The following is an 18,610-nucleotide window of genomic DNA, read 5'->3' as shown; positions in this document are numbered from 1 at the left end:
GTCTTTGTTAGGAAGAAATAGTCTTCACACAGTTCGCAACGAACCAGGCAGCCCAAACTGCTGCATATACCCTGACTCTGTTGCAAGAGAAGTGACACAATTTCCCTAGTTAAAAGAAATGAATGTTAGCAGGCAATATTAACTAAATATGCAGGTTTAAAAATATATACTTGTGTATTGATTTTAAGAAAGGCATTGATGTTTATGGTTAGGTACACGTTGGATCAACAACAGTCCTTTTTCGCGAATGCGCATCGATTATATGCAACGCAGGACATGCTAGATAAACTATTACTATCATCAACCATGTGTAGTTAACTAGTGATTATGATTGATGGATTGTTTTTTATAAGATAAGTTTAATGCTGGCTAGCAACTTACCTTGGCTTCTTACTGCAGTCGCATAACAGGCAGGCTCCTCGTGGATTGCAATGTAAGGCAGGTGGTTAGAGCGTTGGACTAGTTAACCGTAAGGTTGCAAGATTGAATCCCTGAGCTGACAAGGTAAAAATCTGTCATTCTGTCCCTGAACAAGGCAGTTAACCCACCGTTCCTAGGCCGTCATTGAAAATAAGAATGTGTTCTTAACTGACTTGCCTAGTTAAATAAAAGGTGTAAAAAAATAAAAATAAATGATAAATACATTTTAAAAACTTTTTATTTATTTATTTTTATTTTTAAATCGGCCAAATCGGTATCCAAAAATACCCTAATTAATCGGCCATTCCGATTAATCGGTCGACCTCTAGTAGACATCCTAGTGTTTATGCATCCATGTAGGCCCAGGTTAAAAGTGGTAGACTATACAGAGGAAAGGGTGCCATTTGGGACATCCTTGTTGTATTGTGTTGTAACATGGACTCACCGGTGAGGTTGGTGCGGGCACTGTAGGAGCCGAGGTACTGTCCGTCTGTGTTGGGGGTGTAACACTCAAACAGCCCCTGGTCTCTGGCCTGGACCTTGGTGATGTGGAGCAGGGCTGAGTCCCTGGTCAGCCTCTCTACCCAGATCTCCTTACTGTTGACCCTCTGGGCGTACACCGCGTACGCATAGTTGGACTGGGCCGTGCTCACGATGCGGATCTCGCGGTCGGGCACCGAGGTCAGGTACATGGACCACTCAAAGTCCTGCTCCACACCCTCCTTGTAGCCGGTCACGTTGCACCAGATGGTCACGTGACTGCCCTCCGTCCGTACCAGCGGTCCACTCTGAACGGTCACTACCCTCTGGGCCACGCTCACGCCTGCTGAGGGAGAGAGGTGGGGGGGGGGGGAAGAGGGAGAGACGCAAAGAACATTGGTTACAAAACTGCTGTTAAAACATTTAGCATCCTGGGAGCTTTAGCTCCAGCACTCTCCCAAGAGGAACAGAGTCAACATGACATGTCCACTCAGTGTCCTGAAGAAACAGCCGTGTAGTGTCTCTCACACTCACACACACACACACACACACACACAGAGAGAGAGACAGTGGGGATTTATGAAATATGAGGTCAGTGTCAGGCTGTTAAAATACTGTGACCAGGAGCCATGAAACTGGCTCATGCTCACCACACACACACACACGGGACTGGCTCATGCTCACCACACACACACACACACACACACACACACACACACACACACGGGACAGGGGTCATGCAAGGTTGTTATTTTAGTTCTTGGTGGAGGAAATCTATGTCAGTTGAAACACCTGTGGTCAGTTTCAGCTGAGGGAGATCACAGTACACACAGACTCCATTAAAAAGAACATACATTTGAAAAAAGAGCAGACAATACACCGCAGCACAGGCAAAAGCATGCAGGCACACACCAATCCCAAACAGAAGAGGACTAGACACTGCTTCCTGTCTACATGACGAACTGCAGAACACAGCTGTGTGTGTGCGCGTCTTTCACAGAGACCTCACAGAGGCACAATAAAGTACGTTCATTTTTCTGATTTAAACTTCCAACATCCTCTATTCCTTGTTGATCACTCTCTCGCAGTAACTTTCTCTCCCATTCCCCATTTTTCATTCACTGTTATGACTGACTGTGTGTGTGTGTGTGTGTGTGTGTGTGTAAAATAAAATTGTATTTGTACCCCTGTATATAGCCTCGTTATTGTTATTTTATTGTGTTACTTTTTATTATTTGTCACATGTGCTGAATACAACAGGTGTAGACCTTTCAGGAAAATGCTTACTTACAATCCCTTAACCAACAATGCAGTTGAAGAAATAGAGTTAAGAAAATCTTTATTAAATAAAACACAAAAATAACAATTACAAGGCTATATACAGGGGGTACAGGTTAGTCGAGGTAATTTGTACATGTAGGTAGGGCTAAAGTGACTATGTATAGATAATAAACCGCGAGAAGCAGCAGTGTAAAAACAATGGGTTGGGGGGGGGGCATTTGATTAATTGTTCAGCAGTCTTATGGCTTGGGGGTAGAAGCTGTTATGAAGCCTTTTGGCGCTCTGGTACCGCTTGCCGTGCGGTAGCAGAGAGAACAGTCTATGACTAGGATGGCTGGAGTCTTTGACCATTTTTTAGGTCTTCCTCAGACATCACCTAGTATAGAGGTCCTGGATGGCTGGAAGCTTGGCCCCAGTGATGTACTGGGCCGTACACACTACCCTCTGTAGTGCCTTACGGTCGGATGGCGAGCAGTTGCCATACCAGGCGGTGATGCTCTCAATGGTGGAGCTGTAGAACTTAGAGGATCTGGGGACCCATGCCAAGTCTTTTCAGTCTCCTGAGGGGCAAAAGGTGTTGTCGTGCCCTCTTCACAAATTTGTTGGTGTGTTTGAACCATGATAGTTTGTTGGTGATGTGGACAAGAAGGAACTTGAAACTCTCTACCCACTCCACTACAGCCCCGTCGATGTTAATTGGGGCCTGTTCGGCCCACCTTTTCCTGTAGTCCACGATCAGCTCCTTTGTCTTACTCACATTGAGGGAGAGGTTGTTGTCCTGGAACCACACTGCCAGGTCTCTGACGTCCTCCCTATAAGCTGTCTCATAGTTGTTGGTGATCAGGTGTGTGTGTCTGCGCATGCGTGCGTAAAATATGATCTAGTTGAAAGATTAACATGCATGCACACTGTGCTCAGCGAGTCGACAAAACGAGAGAAAACGTTGTGTGTGTGCGCTATAGTGTGAGAGTAAGATTGTCTTTTTCCTCATATTATTTAGATCCTTCTTGGTTTTGTTTTGTGGTCCTTCGTCTTTTTCCCATTTTGAGGCACATTTTGCTCATGAGCTCATAAAAGCGTTACAAATCTCTGATTTGTTTTTGGCTGCCTTAGTTGAAAGGGATTTCAATTCAATAAGAACAGCGTTTCAGAACAAAAAAATTATACAAATGAATCACTCCGAGGCTTCACTTCTCCAATGGACCACAATAAGATAGAACTGGCCATGAACTCACAGGCAGGACAGTTAAACACACTAAAACGTCTCAGGGGGATAAAGAGAAGAGAAGAGAGAGGCCTCCAGGAAAATAGCAATCTTGCCAAAATACTGATGTTTTTATCTGCACTAAATGTGTGATATTTAATGTGTGGAATACCTCACTGGTTTGATATTGGGAGGTTGTTGTTGTCATCGTCCTACATTTATCAGTTCCCTTCCACTCGCTTTCGTCCCCTCGCTCGTCCACTCGCTTTCGTCCACTCGCTTTCGGTCCTCGCTTTCGTCCACTCGCTTTCGGTCCTCGCTCGTCCACTCGCTCTCGGTCCTCGCTCTCGTCCACTCGCTCTCGTCCACTCGCTCTCGTCCACTCGCTCTCGGTCCTCGCTCTCGTCCACTCGCTCTCGTCCACTCGCTCTCGTCCACTCGCTCTCGGTCCTCGCTCTCGGTCCTCGCTCTCGTCCACTCGCTCTCGGTCCTCGCTCTCGTCCACTCGCTCTCGGTCCTCGCTCTCGTCCACTCGCTCTCGGTCCTCGCTCTCGTCCACCTCGCTCTCGGTACATCCGCTCCTGGTCCACTCGCTCTCGGTCCTCGCTACTCGTCCACTCGCTCTCGGTCACTCGCTCTGTCCACTCGCTTCTCAGGTCCTCGCCTCTCGGTCCACTCGCTTTCTGTCACTCGCTATCTCGGTCACTCGCTTTCGGTCCCTCGCTCTCGGTCCTCGCTCTGTCCACCTCGCTCTCGGGTCCTTCGCTCTCTGTCCACTCTCGCTCTGCGGTCCTCGCTCCTCTTCCACTCGCTCTCGTCTCGCTTCGTCCACTCGCTCTCGGTCCACTCGCTCTCGTCCACTTCGCTCTCGGTCCATCCGCTCTCGTTCCACTCGCTCTCGGTCCTCGCTCTCGTCCACTCGCTCTCGGTCGTCCCGCTCTCGTTGCCACTCGGCTCTCGGTCATCGCTCTCGGTTCCCTACCGCTCTCGGCTCCACTCGCTTCTCGGTCCACTCGCTCTCGTCCATCTCGCTCTCGGTCACTCGCTCCTCGTTCCACTCGCTCTCGGTCCACTCGCTCTCGTTCCACTCGCTCTCGTCCACTCGCTCTCGGTCCTCGCTCTCGTCCACTCGCTCTCGTCCACTCGCTCTCGTCCACTCGCTCTCGGTCCTCGCTCTCGTCCACTCGCTCTCGGTCCTCGCTCTCGTCCACTCGCTCTCGGTCCTCGCTCTCGTCCACTCGCTCTCGTCCACTCGCTCTCGGTCCTCGCTCTCGTCCACTCGCTCTCGGTCCTCGCTCTCGTCCACTCGCTCTCGGTCCTCGCTCTCGTCCACTCGCTCTCGGTCCTCGCTCTCGTCCACTCGCTCTCGGTCCTCGCTCTCGTCCACTCGCTCTCGGTCCTCGCTCTCGTCCACTCGCTTTCGGTCCTCGCTCTCGTCCACTCGCTTTCGGTCCTCGCTCTCGTCCACTCGCTTTCGGTCCTCGCTCTCGTCCACTCGCTTTCGGTCCTCGCTCGTCCACTCGCTTTCGGTCCTCGCTCGTCCACTCGCTTTCTGTCCTCGCTCGTCCACTCTCTGTGGTTTTGTTGTCTTGTCAGTAAGAGAAGATATTAACATAATACCAGACCATTAGTAACCAGGGCGCCATTCAGTCTGACCACATAGAGCTCAGAGTCACGGCGCTGTATTCCCTGATGCTCATGTTACTGCTGCCCTGGTCCAGTATTACTGCCAACAATACATTACTCACCACATGATTAGGCTGCTACTGCTCATATTGTATGAGCACTGAAACTATTATTCCCCTCCCCCACCTCTCACTCTCCGTTTCTTTCTGTCAGGCTCTCTCTCCTTCTCCCGTCTCTCATCACCCTCTCCTCATACACCCAGCCTCTCCCCCTCTACACTTTCTCGCTCCCTCCATTCTCCCGTCTCCCTTCCTCTCTCTGAGTAAATTCCTGTCTCTCCTCGGTGCCTCGCGGTTCTCTGCATCTTTTCAGGCAGGATTTAAGAGGCTCTGTGAGACTTCAAAGCAACACAGCACTCTGCAGGCTGTTTTGAGAGGCTGACAACTACATACCAAACCCTCCAGACCTCTAACTGATCACTCTATCCCTACAAACTAATCCCTCTATACCCTCCATCTGGCTACCTCTTCACCTCTGGCTGCACTGTCTTTATCACTCGCTGCCCCGGGACTGGTAGCGTTCACTTACAAGCCTTTTATAGCTCTTTCTCTACCACCAACAGCCCACTGTTGGTCTCTCACTGTAACGTCGTCGCCACCTCAGCCCCTCGGGTCAGGCAAAGGCAGGCAGGCAGTCAATGTCACTAAAAACATTCAATCTGACCTCAGAGCCGTTTTAAACTGCTGTTCAGCGCGGGTCATAGAGGAATGGACTTGGAAGCATTTGGCATGAACAACAACTTATGCACACACACACACACACACACACACACAAAAGAGAAAGCTGTAAAGAGGATTATGCTAAGTGGAAGGGGGGGGTAAACACTAATCCAATCATTTGTGGCTGGAAAACAGCATCATCTCACAGCACTGTACTGTTAGCACTCACACCACCAGCTTACTCCAACCCTCACAGGATAATTACACACACCTGCTAAGGTGGGAGTTACACACAAACACACGGTACAGCTTATCATATTTGAAGCCATCCATCTTTTGTCATCCTGCTGGCATCAGTGGAGGCATAAGACAGTCCTGTTACCTCTCCCTCCCCCTTCATTCCTCATTATACCCAGGATGCTAAGGGCTGAGCGCTGCACATGCCAACGCTGCCTGGCTGGTCCAATGCCCAGGTGGATCTATTTCTGTCACACACACAGCTGGCTCCTCCATATGGGCCATACTACAGAGTAGAGGAGAACACAGTCCCAGTCCTGTCTCAACTCCTCCACCAAACACACTACTTTGAGGGGTAAGAAGAAGTGTGGCGGTAAGGCAACTGGAGGCACTGAAAACTGGATAGATTATGAATATAGATTCAATGAATAAATGGGCTCAGCCTTACGGATGGGAATATAATATCTTTATTAGTATTCCATTACTTGAGTGAGTGTTCATTTTTTTGAGAAAGACAATTGTAGATGTACACTGAGTATTCAAAACATTTGGAACAGCCTGAATTCGTCTTGGTATGGACTCTACAAGGTGTCGATAGCATGTTGATTCCAATACTTCCCACAGTTGTGACAAGTCATCCGGATGTCCTTTTGATTGGTGGACCATTCTTGATACACATGGGAAACTGTTGAGTGTGAAAAACCCAGCAACGTTGCAGTTCTTGACACAAACCGGTGCTACATGATGGAGGCACACTGACACACAATGAGTATGCTTCACTGCGTGTGTGTTTTCCCGCTCTACTCGGGTTAAATCTCTCCCTATGGAATCCCTTAACATCATGACCCTTTATTAACACCCATTACGACCGACCGACCGACAGACCGACAGACAGACCGACAGACAGACAGACCTCTCTCAGAGCCATTATAACAGACATACTGGCTCTGAGAGAGAGGTCTAACAGACAGACCTCTCTCTGAGCCATTATAACAGACAGACAGACAGACCTCTCTCTCAGAGCCAGTATAACAGACAGACCTCTCTCTCTCAGAGCCAGTATAACAGACAGACCTCTCTCTCAGAGCCAGTATAACAGACAGACCTCTCTCTCAGAGCCAGTATAACAGACAGACCTCTCTCTCAGAGCCAGTATAACAGACAGACCTCCCTCTCAGAGCCAGTATAACAGACAGACCTCCCTCTCAGAGCCAGTATAACAGACAGACCTCTCTCTGAGCCAGTATAACAGACAGACCGCTCTCTCAGAGCCAGTATAACAAACAGACCTCTCAGAGCCAGTATAACAAACAGACCTCCCTCTCTCAGAGCCATTATAACAGACCTCTCTCTCAGAGCCAGTATAACAGACATACAGACCTCCCTCTCTCTCTCAGAGCCATTATAACAGACAGACAGACCTCTCTCTCAGAGCCATTATAACAGACAGACCTCTCTCTCAGAGCCAGTATAACAGACAGACAGACCTCTCTCTCAGAGCCATTATAACAGACAGACAGACCTCTCTCTCAGAGCCATTATAACAGACAGACAGACAGACCTCTCTCAGAGCCAGTATAAGACAGACCTCTCTCTCAGAGCCAATATAAGAGACAGACAGACCTCTCTCTCAGAGCCAGTATACCAGACAGACAGACCTCTCTCTCAGAGCCAGTATAACAGACAGACCTCTCTCTCAGAGCCATTATAACAGACAGACAGACCTCTCTCTCTCAGAGCCATTATGACAGACAGGCCTCTCTCTCAGAGCCATTATAACAGACAGACCTCTCTCTCAGAGCCATTATAACAGACAGACAGACCACTCTCTCAGAGCCATTATAACAGACACAGACCTCTCTCAGAGCCATTATGACAGACAGACAGACCTCTCTCTGAGCCATTATAACAGACAGACCTCTCTCTCAGAGCCATTATAACAGACACAGACCTCTCTCAGAGCCATTATGACAGACAGACAGACAGACCTCTCTCTCAGAGCCAGTATAAGACAGACAGACAGACAGACCTCCCTCTCTCAGAGCCAGTATAACAGACAGACAGACAGACCTCCCTCTCTCAGAGCCAGTATAACAGACAGACCTCTCTCTCTGAGCCAGTATAACAGACAGACCTCTCTCTCTGAGCCAGTATAACAGACAGACCTCTCTCTCTCAGAGCCAGTATAACAGACAGACACACACTACATACAGTATGAGTCAGAGTAAGGGAGAGGTCACATCTTTAGCCTTTATAGGACTCTGAATTGAACTGGTCCTGTGTGGCTCAGTTGGCAGAGCATGGCGCTTGCTATACCAGGGTTGTGGGTTGGATTCCCACAGGGGACCAATATGAAACTGTATGCGCTCACTACTGTAAGTCACTCTAGATAAGAGCGCCTGCTAAATGACTCAAATGTAAAATAATTGATCATCCATCAGAGTGGTAATAATAATAATGTCTATCAGGGTCTGGCACTAATTTCCGCCTGCCAGGGAACATTCCCTACTTGCCAAAGAAACTCTCCCAAGTGTGTCAGACAGCTAATAGCTTTGGGTAAAATGTATATACTTTAGCCTCTCTTGGGTAGGGGGCAGTATTTTCACGTCTGGATGAAAAGCGTGCCCAAAGTAAACTGCCTGTTACTCAGGCCCAGAAGCTAGGATATGCATATAATTGGTAGATTTGGACAGAAAACTCAAAAGTTTCTAAAACTGTTAAAATTATGTCTGTGAGTATAACAGAACTGATATGGCAGGCGAAACCCCGAGGACAAACCATCCCCCCCCAAAAAAATAATTCAGTCTACCACTGTTTTCAATGGCTGTCACTTTTATTATAAGGCGAAATCCTCCCAGATTGCAGTTCCTAGGGCTTCCACTAGATGTCAACAGTCTTTAGAAAGAGTTGCATGCTGGTTTTTGGAAAAATTAGCCAGAAATTGTAGTTTTTCTAGGTGGCTCCCATTTTGGCTGTGATGTTTCCAAGCGCGTGGAAGAGAGTGCGTTCTTTGGTATTTTTCTCCAGTAAAGACAATACAATTTAAGACGGAGAATTGTTATCATTTATTGACGTATTAGGGTACCTAAGGTTTGATTATAAATGTTGTTTGACTTGTTTGGAAAAGTTTATTAGTAACGTTTGGGATTCATTTTGTATGCATTTTGATGGAGGGAAACTGGGTGGATTATTGACTGAAGCGCGCCAGCTAAACTGAGTTTTTATGGATATAAAGAAGGACATTATCGAACAAAAGGACCATTTGTGATGTATCTGGGACCTTTTGGAGTGCCAACAGAAGAAGATTATCAAAGGTAAGGCATTTATTATATCTCTATTTCTGACTTTCGTGTCGCACCTGCCTGGTTTAAATATGTTTTTCATGCTTTTGTATGCGGGGCGCTGTCCTCAGATAATCGCATGTTGTGCTTTCGCCGTAAAGCCTTTTTGAAATCTGACACAGCGGCTGGATTAACAAGAAGTTACGCTTTATTTTGATGTATTACTCTTGTGATTTTATGAAAGTTAAATATTTATAATTCTGTAGTTTGAATTTCGCGCTCTGCAATTTCACCGGATGTTGGCCAGGTGGGACGCTACCGTCCCACCTGCCCATAAGTTGAATGCATCCATATGAAAAAAATAAAAATGTTCTTTTTTTTCCCTACCACTTTACCCCTCAAAATCCTATCCTAATTGACATCTCTTTTCAAACATTTGGAAGATGTCAGTCGACAGTCGGTCGACCGACAGTCAGTCAGTCGACAGTCGGTCGACCGACAGTCAGTCAGTCGACAGTCGGTCGACCGACAGTCAGTCAGTCGACAGTCGGTCGACCGACAGTCAGTCAGTCGACAGTCGGTCGACCGACAGTCAGTCAGTCGACAGTCGGTCGACCGACAGTCAGTCAGTCGACAGTCGGTCGACCGACCGACAGTCAGTCGACCGACCGTCAGTCGACCGACAGTCAGTCAGTCGTCAGTCAGTCGACAGTCAGTCAGTAGACAGTCAGTCAGTAGACAGTCAGTCAGACAGACAGTCAGTCAGTCAGACAGTCAGTCAGTAGACAGTGTGGGGCTGAGAGGGTGTTTTTATAGGCAGCTTCAAAGCACTCAAGGCACACAGCAGAGTAGTCCAGCAGCACAGCCTCTGTGTAATTTACCTACCATCACACACCAGTTGAAAGACAGGCCAGCAGAGCACTGTGATGACTGACCACCAGCCCTTACCACTGACTAATGGAGAGGGAGGAGGGGAAAGAGGGAACAGACAGGAGATGACGTGAGAGGAGGAGAGAGAGGGAAAATGAGAAAGAAACAGAGCGAAGGCAGAAAGAGAAATGGCTGGAAAGAGACTGAGGGGAAAAAGGCATTTGTGTTTCAACTCAGTAATTTCCGTCCCTTAAGCAATCCTCAGTCCTTCCCTCCCCCTGCTTCTCTCAGGTCAAAATTAGCCCTGCAGCCACCAACAAGGCCAGGCTGAGAGAGAGATAGACCAGACCATCATGTCTGCTATTACCTCATCTCAATATGGGGGCGCAGAGAGGGAAAGGGGGGGGACAGACGGATATAGAGAGAGGGAGAGAAAGGCTCAGAAGGTGAGTTTTGATAAGCAGTTGTGTCGTGGCTAAGGTCCAACCTCTGAGCAAGAACAGAGACCGCAGCCTGAGTACAAACAACATCAAGCACTGATCAGTCAGTCAGTCACACACATGCAGAGGCAGAGCTGGCTCATTCTTACACTTTGGGTTGTCTCCTCTCATGTTAGTACAGTGTCATGTAAGGTCCTGGTCTCTTCATGTCAACTAGCTCTAATTCATGGCCCTCCTGGGCCACCATACGCATGACCCCATCTGTGTGCCTGCCCATCACAGCTGCTGAGACCAGGCCGAGAACACCAGGGGGTAACTACCTCTCTGAGTGTGTCTCTACCCATCCCGACCCATAATTCATTCATAATTGAGGTTGATGGTGGGGAAGGCTAAAGTTGCCCAGCTCCTCTCTCGCCTCTGTCCATAATGGACATGGTTAAAAATTTAGTGTTTGTGACCAACTCACTCATCCATATAATAAACCTACTGTAGCACACAGACAGTGTCTCACTCCCTCACACACAGACCGTACTCTGCCCCCTGTCCTGTCCCATCTGAAGTGCCCCCCTCCCCACAGTCCATTAACTCCATATAGCCACCTGCTTCCCTGTGCAAAAGCCCTCCCTCCCCCTCTTTGCCCCCCAGGGCCCTAAACCCTATCAGACCAGCCAACAACACAACAGCATGACAAAGAGATGGACATAGAACTATCCCCATACATTCACAAACACAGATCACCATCAACAAAAACAGTTTAAGGTTTTACAAACACCTTTCCTTTAAATGAGACACACACATCTGCAATCCAGTAACACACACACACACATCTGCAATCCAGTAACACACACTCATCACACGTGTACGTACAAACTCCAGACAGCTGCTGAAGTTAATGTAACACTAGAAATCCAACTTTCGGTCTTCTATAATTATCCAAACCCACATGTTAATAGCTCTGTATGACAGCTTGCTCTCCATCTCTCCCTGTTTGTGTATTAAGCCACAGATTGGAAAGGAAACTAATTAACTAATAATTAGACTCTTCAAACAGACTTCTCTACCATTGTCAGTGAATTTGGCATTCAGGATGCGAGTGAAGCAAAGCCACACACACATACAAGCTCGTAAACAAAGACAGTCTCTCGCACACAGTTTCTCTTGGTCTCTCTCACGAACACACACACAGTGTTTTCCTCTTGAGTTACAGGGATTAGATTTGAGAATCAGATCAGATGCCTCCAATGTCCCTGTGGGTTATCTTAGCTCAGACCCATGCTGAATGTATCCTATTCACCTTTTGTTTTCAATCTAAAAAACAGCCATGGGGGTGTGTGTGTAAGACGGGGGGGCGCGGGGTGACACTATAGGGAGGTGTGTGGGGTGGTGTGCATTGTTATGTAAGTGTGTGTGTGTGTGTGTGTGTGTGTGTGTGTGTGTGTGTGTGTGTCACAGAGTCTGTGGATGTGCTGTGCAGCAGGGGAGCCGTCTCCATAGTAACCCTGCGTCTCATGCACATCCCACTAAGGCTGTGTTTGGGCGGAGAATCCAGCGAGGATTCTGGGTATGTAAACCCAAGTATTGTGGGTGGATCTGGAGGAGTGGAATCTGGGCTACCCTATTATCTAACAGAGCTCTGAGTAGAAGTTGCACCTAAGCACATATCTAATATCAGCTTACCCCCTATAAATCCTAACCATTAGGCAAAACTGATTTTGGACCAGTGTCTAGAGGACAACCTCATCCAACTCACCCTTCTAAACCAGGGAGGGGAGAAGGGGCGGCAGGTAGCCTAGTGGTTAGAGCGTTGGACTTGTAACCGCAAGATCGAATCCCTGAGCTGACAAGGTAAAAGTCTGTCGTTCTGACCCTGAACAAGGCAGTTAACCCACTGTTCCAAGGCTGTCATTGAAAATAATAATTTGTTCTTAACTGACTTGCCTAGTTAAAAAAAATTTAAAAGGGAGGTATTCAAAGTGGATGGTAGTTAATGGTGGTATTTCAAGTGAAGAGGGGGGTGGGATGTCAAGGAAATAACCACCCAAACCCAACAGACCAGTTAAACTGCCTTTTATCTTATCTGAGAGAAGGTACCTCAGACATAAAGACATAAAGAAAAAAAAAATGTGCACTGTAAATGATTTAGGCGTGCAATCACAACTGTAAAATCATCAACAGCTGTCAGAACTCTGGTGATCAGCTCTGAGGTCAAAGAGATCATGATCTCCAACAGGATGTTGTACAGAGTTCACCACTACAGAAAGAAACACAGCAGACACTACAGTTACTCCATCCAGACACAAACCAGATGCTGCAGACAGGCACCAAATTCATTTAAGCAGGAAGGAGATTAAAAATAAGCAGGCCATTTTCCTATTTATCTTTAATGTCCAGAGAATGTATCCTAAACTATGTGGAGAGAGCAGCACCAGATTTTTACTGAGTGTAACAGTAGGTCGCAGTGCTTTACTCCAATTTGTAAGTCGCTCTGGATAAGAGCGTCTGCTAAATGACTTAAATGTAAATGTAGTAAAACTGACTTAAAACTCTCCAGTGTGATTGGAGTGTGTGTTGGGGGCGGTACTTAGCAGCGGTGACAGTTAGGTGTGAATGTCTCTACCTTTGTGTTAACTCAGCATTACAGGGTCCACTCTAGCCCTGAGGGCAACTGTAAAATTGACTCCTGCTCTGGCTGCGTGCGCACACACTGTTCTCTAAAGACTTACCATCAAAGGAAACAAACTACCCAAGTACTTACTGAGGCAGGTCTGGGTCTGATGTTCAGACTCATTTTATCTTTCTGGTCTACTGATCCTTGACCAATCAAAAAGTTGTGCTCTCTCAGCCCGAAGTGGACAACAACCTATCAATGACTTGTATCTGAATATTCATGCTGAGTTGAAATAGAAGCAGGTGGAGTACAGTAAGTGAATGAAGTTTGTAGTGGTCTTGCTGGTGTCAGGTAAACAAGCCAGATAGAGGGAAACAATGTGATGAAGTATCATGATGTTATGGGTACACTACACACAAACACCGAAATGCCTCCAGATTTACATTGGATAAAAGTAGAGACTACAAAATGGTATATATCATACAATGCAGTTGAGGAACAATGGGAAAGTAATTCTGCTTTGAAAGTTGATAAACTTGTAACCCCACTTTTGAGAAAATGGCCCTTGAATATTTTGGTACACCTACTGGAGAGCTGTTCTTATCTACACCTATTCAGCATTGTTAACACCCTCAAAGGCCTTAGCCCCACCCACACGTTAAGGATTCACATGTGAGGCCATGTGCTAAACTGAGTGAGTAAGTTAGTGTAGTAAACAACCTAAGATTTCTAAACTAAAAGTGGTTTAAGTAGTAGCCTTCAATAAGGAAAAACTCCAGATAAAAAAACAACACTTTATCGAGTCCTATATCCTAATCAAAGTTTGTCACATGCACAGGATACAGAAGATGTAAATAGTACAGTGAAATGGTTACTTGCATATTTGCACAGTAGCAATATCAAAAATAGAATGTTTCCAGATTAATATTTTATAATTATTAGATGATTCTTACCCACACCTAGCTAACATTAGGCTATAACTAGCAATGCAAATGGATTTCTGAGATATGAATAATATTACTACATAGATCATACACATAACGTTAGCTAGCGAGCCAGCCAACTAACATTAGTTAGCAAACAGTACACTTTAACTGTCAATGAAAATGACTGACAAAATTACAAACATATAATATCTGAAAATGCTAGCTAGACTATCTTACCCAACACATTTCCCTCTCTGTCACGGTTGCCTTCTCCTTGGCTATCATCCACCGGGCTTCAACTGATTTCTAAACTCAGTCCACTTCTTCTGTGACAACAACACTGTTGGCTTCCCCATCACTGTCATCAGAAGACTCTACAATGTCTGGTTCAATTAATATGTTTTTACCTAAAATCAGGGATTTCCTCATTGTCGGATTCATTTTCAGAGTCAGAGAGAGTCAGCATGGCAGGATTGTCTTCCAGAAAGTGTAGAGGAGGAGCAACCCTTGTGTCTAGTTGTTCATTACACTTTTAAAAAAAAGCCTACATACTAAGGAGCTCATGTTATAGACAGAAGCATGCTACATGGCAGACCAATCTGAACTCATGTCTCGGCATGTCCAGCCCATCCATTATGTCAGCCAATCCTGACTAGTGGGAAGGTTCCTGTCTCTTTCTGTGGCTAAACCAACTAGGTTTGTAATTTAATGATTTTACTCATATTTACAGATGGCATACACATTTGTTAATAAGGCACATGAAAGTTCACATGTTCCAGATGGCATTTCTACCCCAAAAAAATGCATTTTGACAAAAATAATAATCATGTTTACATTCAAATGCCTCTCCTGTGAAGTAGAGACGTGTGACATACGTCTATTTTCCTAAAACGAGTCCCATATTAGCAAAATAAAACATAAAAGCAAAGTCAAAGACCTTTACAAATAGAAATAACCTAAAAACATGCACACACAGGAGAAACACGCATCCCAGCCAAGCCTCTGTAGAATGCACACAGATGTACAGTCAGGGACAGGGTGAGCGATTGCATTATGAACACCGTCTAGACATGCTTGCTCTGTATGTATACATAGGCACTCGCACATAGATACACAAACCCAGGTCATCTGCTGGCCAAACAGCTGGAAGATATGTTAGGAGCCTGAAGCATGTCATATACCACCAATAATTTAGTTTTAGCATCAAAGTAACATCCACAAAGACACGACAGATCCACTCAAACTCACAGCAATGTTTAAACAACGCTGACTCTTCCTTGACCAAGAGGTGAAATTCCTTTAATTCTAAAAGTGTGTGTGGGTGTCTGTTTGTGACACACAGCTGTCATTCTGTGGGGAGCATTGGATAGTCAGAAGGAAGGAATGAATCACCATTTAGACTGGCCTTCCATTAACAATATTGACAAAGTTGAGTGAATTCAATGCCAGTAAAATTAATAACTGACAGCAATTAGGATAATCCACTAGCAGGGACGAGTCAGCTAGACTAACATTTGCATGTTAGACTGCCTCATAACTATTGGTTTCCATGAGACTTAACTGGTGGATTGAAACTACACAGTGAAACTGGCCTGAGATCAGTGCATACAGAGGCTTTGGCAGCAGACATGCATCGAGAGCCTATACTAACTATTCTGCAGTCAGTTGAGCCAGTATAGCCAACTGATGCATCTCTCCATTACTGTTTAACCAGCCAGCCTCCTGCTGAACAACACATTAGACTTTCTATTAGTTATATAAAGCAGAACGGTTCAGGGATTCAGAGTTCTCTCTCTCTGCCACGACTACAGGGTAATACACACATCATTTATACAGTACCCTACGTCACCATGTGTAAGAGCTTTCTGTAAAGTAGAAAATTAGACAGTCAACATATTGTACTCTTTTTCTGCTGTCCATCTCTATAGGAAAACCATAGCATTTCTATGACGTATTGTATTTCATTCTACACCTTCATTTCACCTTGGGAAATGTAAAATTATTCCAATTTATCAATCAATCAATATCTCCTACATGAAGTTGACCAGCTGAAAGGGTAAGTGAACTAACAAGAAGACTTAATTTAACCCAATGTGAGGGATCCACCCCCCTCCCCCAGCATGCATCCCATCCAGGAACAGAGCAGCCATCTGGTGTGTGTACTGTGTAGACTATGCTAGATGTGTCAGTGAAAGTGTATGTCCCGTGTTGCTCAGTTGGTAGAGCATGGTGTTTGCAATGCCAGGGTTGTGGGTTCGATTCCCACGTGGGACCAGTACGGGAAGAAGAAGAAAAAATGTATGAAATGTATGCATTCATTACTGTAAGTCACTCTGGATAAGAGCGTCTGCTAAATGACTAAAATGTAAATGTATGTAATGTGCATGACAGAGAGAGAATAGCTGAGTGTCCCAAGGTGCTATATAAAGTGAAAAATGTAAGGTGTCTGTGTGTATTGACTACAGGCACTAATAAGGGGATGTGGTCACTGTTATCCAACTCATCCAGAGAAAGAGGAGCTTGAGTCTGCGGGGGTTAATCTGAGACTTACATCCAAATATCACATTAACCTAGTTCTCCCCCCTCCACACACACAATGATAGAAAAACAATAACTTGTTCACAGCTATAATAGAGCTGTGAAACACAAACCGATAAACATGCAGACACAGCTGTCCAAAGGCATCTGTAAGTGAGTAGTGAGCAATGATGGATTTATATACATCATTGGTAGTGACTAAGACAATGCCCCCTCCCTAGACCAGTGACTCCTACTGAGGTGGCATTGGCAAACACACACTCTCACACCTACATACATTCAGAGTTTGGATTTGTCATTCAGGTGTGTCGTCATGCAGATGTCTTGGCATGCAGGTGTGCTATGACTCAGGTGTCGGAGTCTGGGGACGAACTGTTCTAATTAAATAGACAGAATTCTAAAAAGGCACAATCTTTTTTTGAAAGTGCATAGTAACAATTGAATAGCATTCGGGGTTCTTATTTGTTCTCTCATGTAATTAAATAGACAAGAAAGAGAAAGATGACTATGTTTCCAATCTAAGCAATAGGGTACAGGCGTGACTTACCAAGCAGCGCACACGCAGTAAGGAGCGTGCGGATGCCCATTGTCTTCCGTCTTTCTCTCCCCTCAGACACCGTTCCTATAATCCGTTTGGCGAGGCAAAACTTCAGTCTGTTTTGAGGCGACGGACGGGTAGGTCTGGTGCCCCCCGGGGATCGAACCTGCTGGGTTGACTTGAGACTGAGATCCCCTCCGCTATAGCGAAGTCGCCTACCGCCTGTGGGATACCCTCACCTATCTCCCGTATCCTGCTCTGAGATGCGGGGCTTGGTAGACTCGGGTGTCGTTTCTCTGTATCACCTTCAACTATCTATCCTATTGTCAATGATATGCACCCATAAAAGACGTCTACCCTGACCCTTCTTCCTTTCTTACGCATCGGACAGAGAGACTACGGAGGCCCTTCGCTGTAGAACGACAAACCACCTCACCAGGGAAAGTCCAGCGTGTGTGGATGTCTTGCTTTGTTAGTGCGCTATTTAGAATTTTGCCAACACCCCCAAAAAATCGGATCAATATGTAAAATAAATACGTAAAGTCCTTCTACTGAGAATGTACATAAAATACTTAATTTCCGTGGGCGTCCTCTTCCTCCGGGGAGATAGCGCTATCCAAATGCGCCCTGGTTCGGTAAAATCAATCTCCTTTCACTGCTTCGCTACAACAACAAAAAACACTCGGAGTCGATGGGCGGGCGCTCTAGCGGCAGAACATAATACAAAATGAACGTGCCATAGGATGGACTTTCGAGCGAATTCGTCAATGGACCGAACCCACCGCAAATTAACCAAAGTAGCCTACCTTTTATTTTAATTGTTTATAAAAGTATCCGAAACGTTTATTATCGTTGATCAGAGAATTGAGTGTTGTTCATAGCCTACACAAAGCGTTGTTCGGGCACAAATATATTGATAAACCCACACCGCGAGAATAACCTCACATTTCAGATGTGTTTCTGATCAATAATTTAGTCAAAAGGATCAGTTGCTGTTCTTCAACGGCTTCGAGTCAAGTCCTTCTTCTGCAAATTCAGTTTAAAATCAATCTTTTTTGAATATTCCCCAGGTGTATTCCTTGTATGTCATTTCCTGGTTGGAAGAAATTCCCTCTGAGCGCTGTAATTTCGTATTCCCTGCCATTTGAAAGACTAACTAGCATGCCACACAATCCCACCCCCAAGCAGAAACCACGCCCCATGGGCAACTTCCCACAATTCACTCAGTAAGGACTGACACCGACCAACTCCAATTGGCCAAAAGGTGTGACTAAATCGATAATTTTTACAATTTCCAAATGTATTCATATGCAGTAAATCGGATAGAGCATACACTTGGTATGGGCATGGGATATTACATGCCCCTTTTTATTGAATGAAATATTAGTTATTGAATTTTATGATACCAATAATAATAGTCTTGAGATTTATTAAACAGCATG

At 45.7% G+C, this 18,610-nt stretch overlaps 1 protein-coding gene across 2 annotated transcripts in view; it reads right to left on the bottom strand.

Moving 5' to 3' along the window:
• Positions 1-18,338, bottom strand: part of LOC115155794 (immunoglobulin superfamily member 3) — a 97,273-nt gene extending 78,935 nt beyond the window's left edge. Inside the window, exons 1-2 of one of the 2 annotated variants that reach the window (XM_029702747.1) lie at positions 17,178-18,338; positions 866-1,246 (exon numbers count right to left, since the gene is read on the bottom strand). In XM_029702747.1, the coding sequence (XP_029558607.1) occupies positions 866-1,246; positions 17,178-17,217 (421 nt within the window). In that variant the 5' untranslated portion in view covers positions 17,218-18,338. The remainder of the gene's footprint in view (positions 1-865; positions 1,247-17,177) is intronic. The other variant, XM_029702748.1, reaches the window with a different exon arrangement.
• Positions 18,339-18,610: the final 272 nt, after the last annotated feature.

The sequence above is a fragment of the Salmo trutta genome, chromosome 20 (genome assembly GCF_901001165.1).
Source record: "Salmo trutta chromosome 20, fSalTru1.1, whole genome shotgun sequence".
NCBI classification, from domain to species: Eukaryota; Metazoa; Chordata; class Actinopteri; order Salmoniformes; family Salmonidae; genus Salmo; species Salmo trutta.
This window is presented reverse-complemented; position numbering and strand designations above follow the sequence as displayed.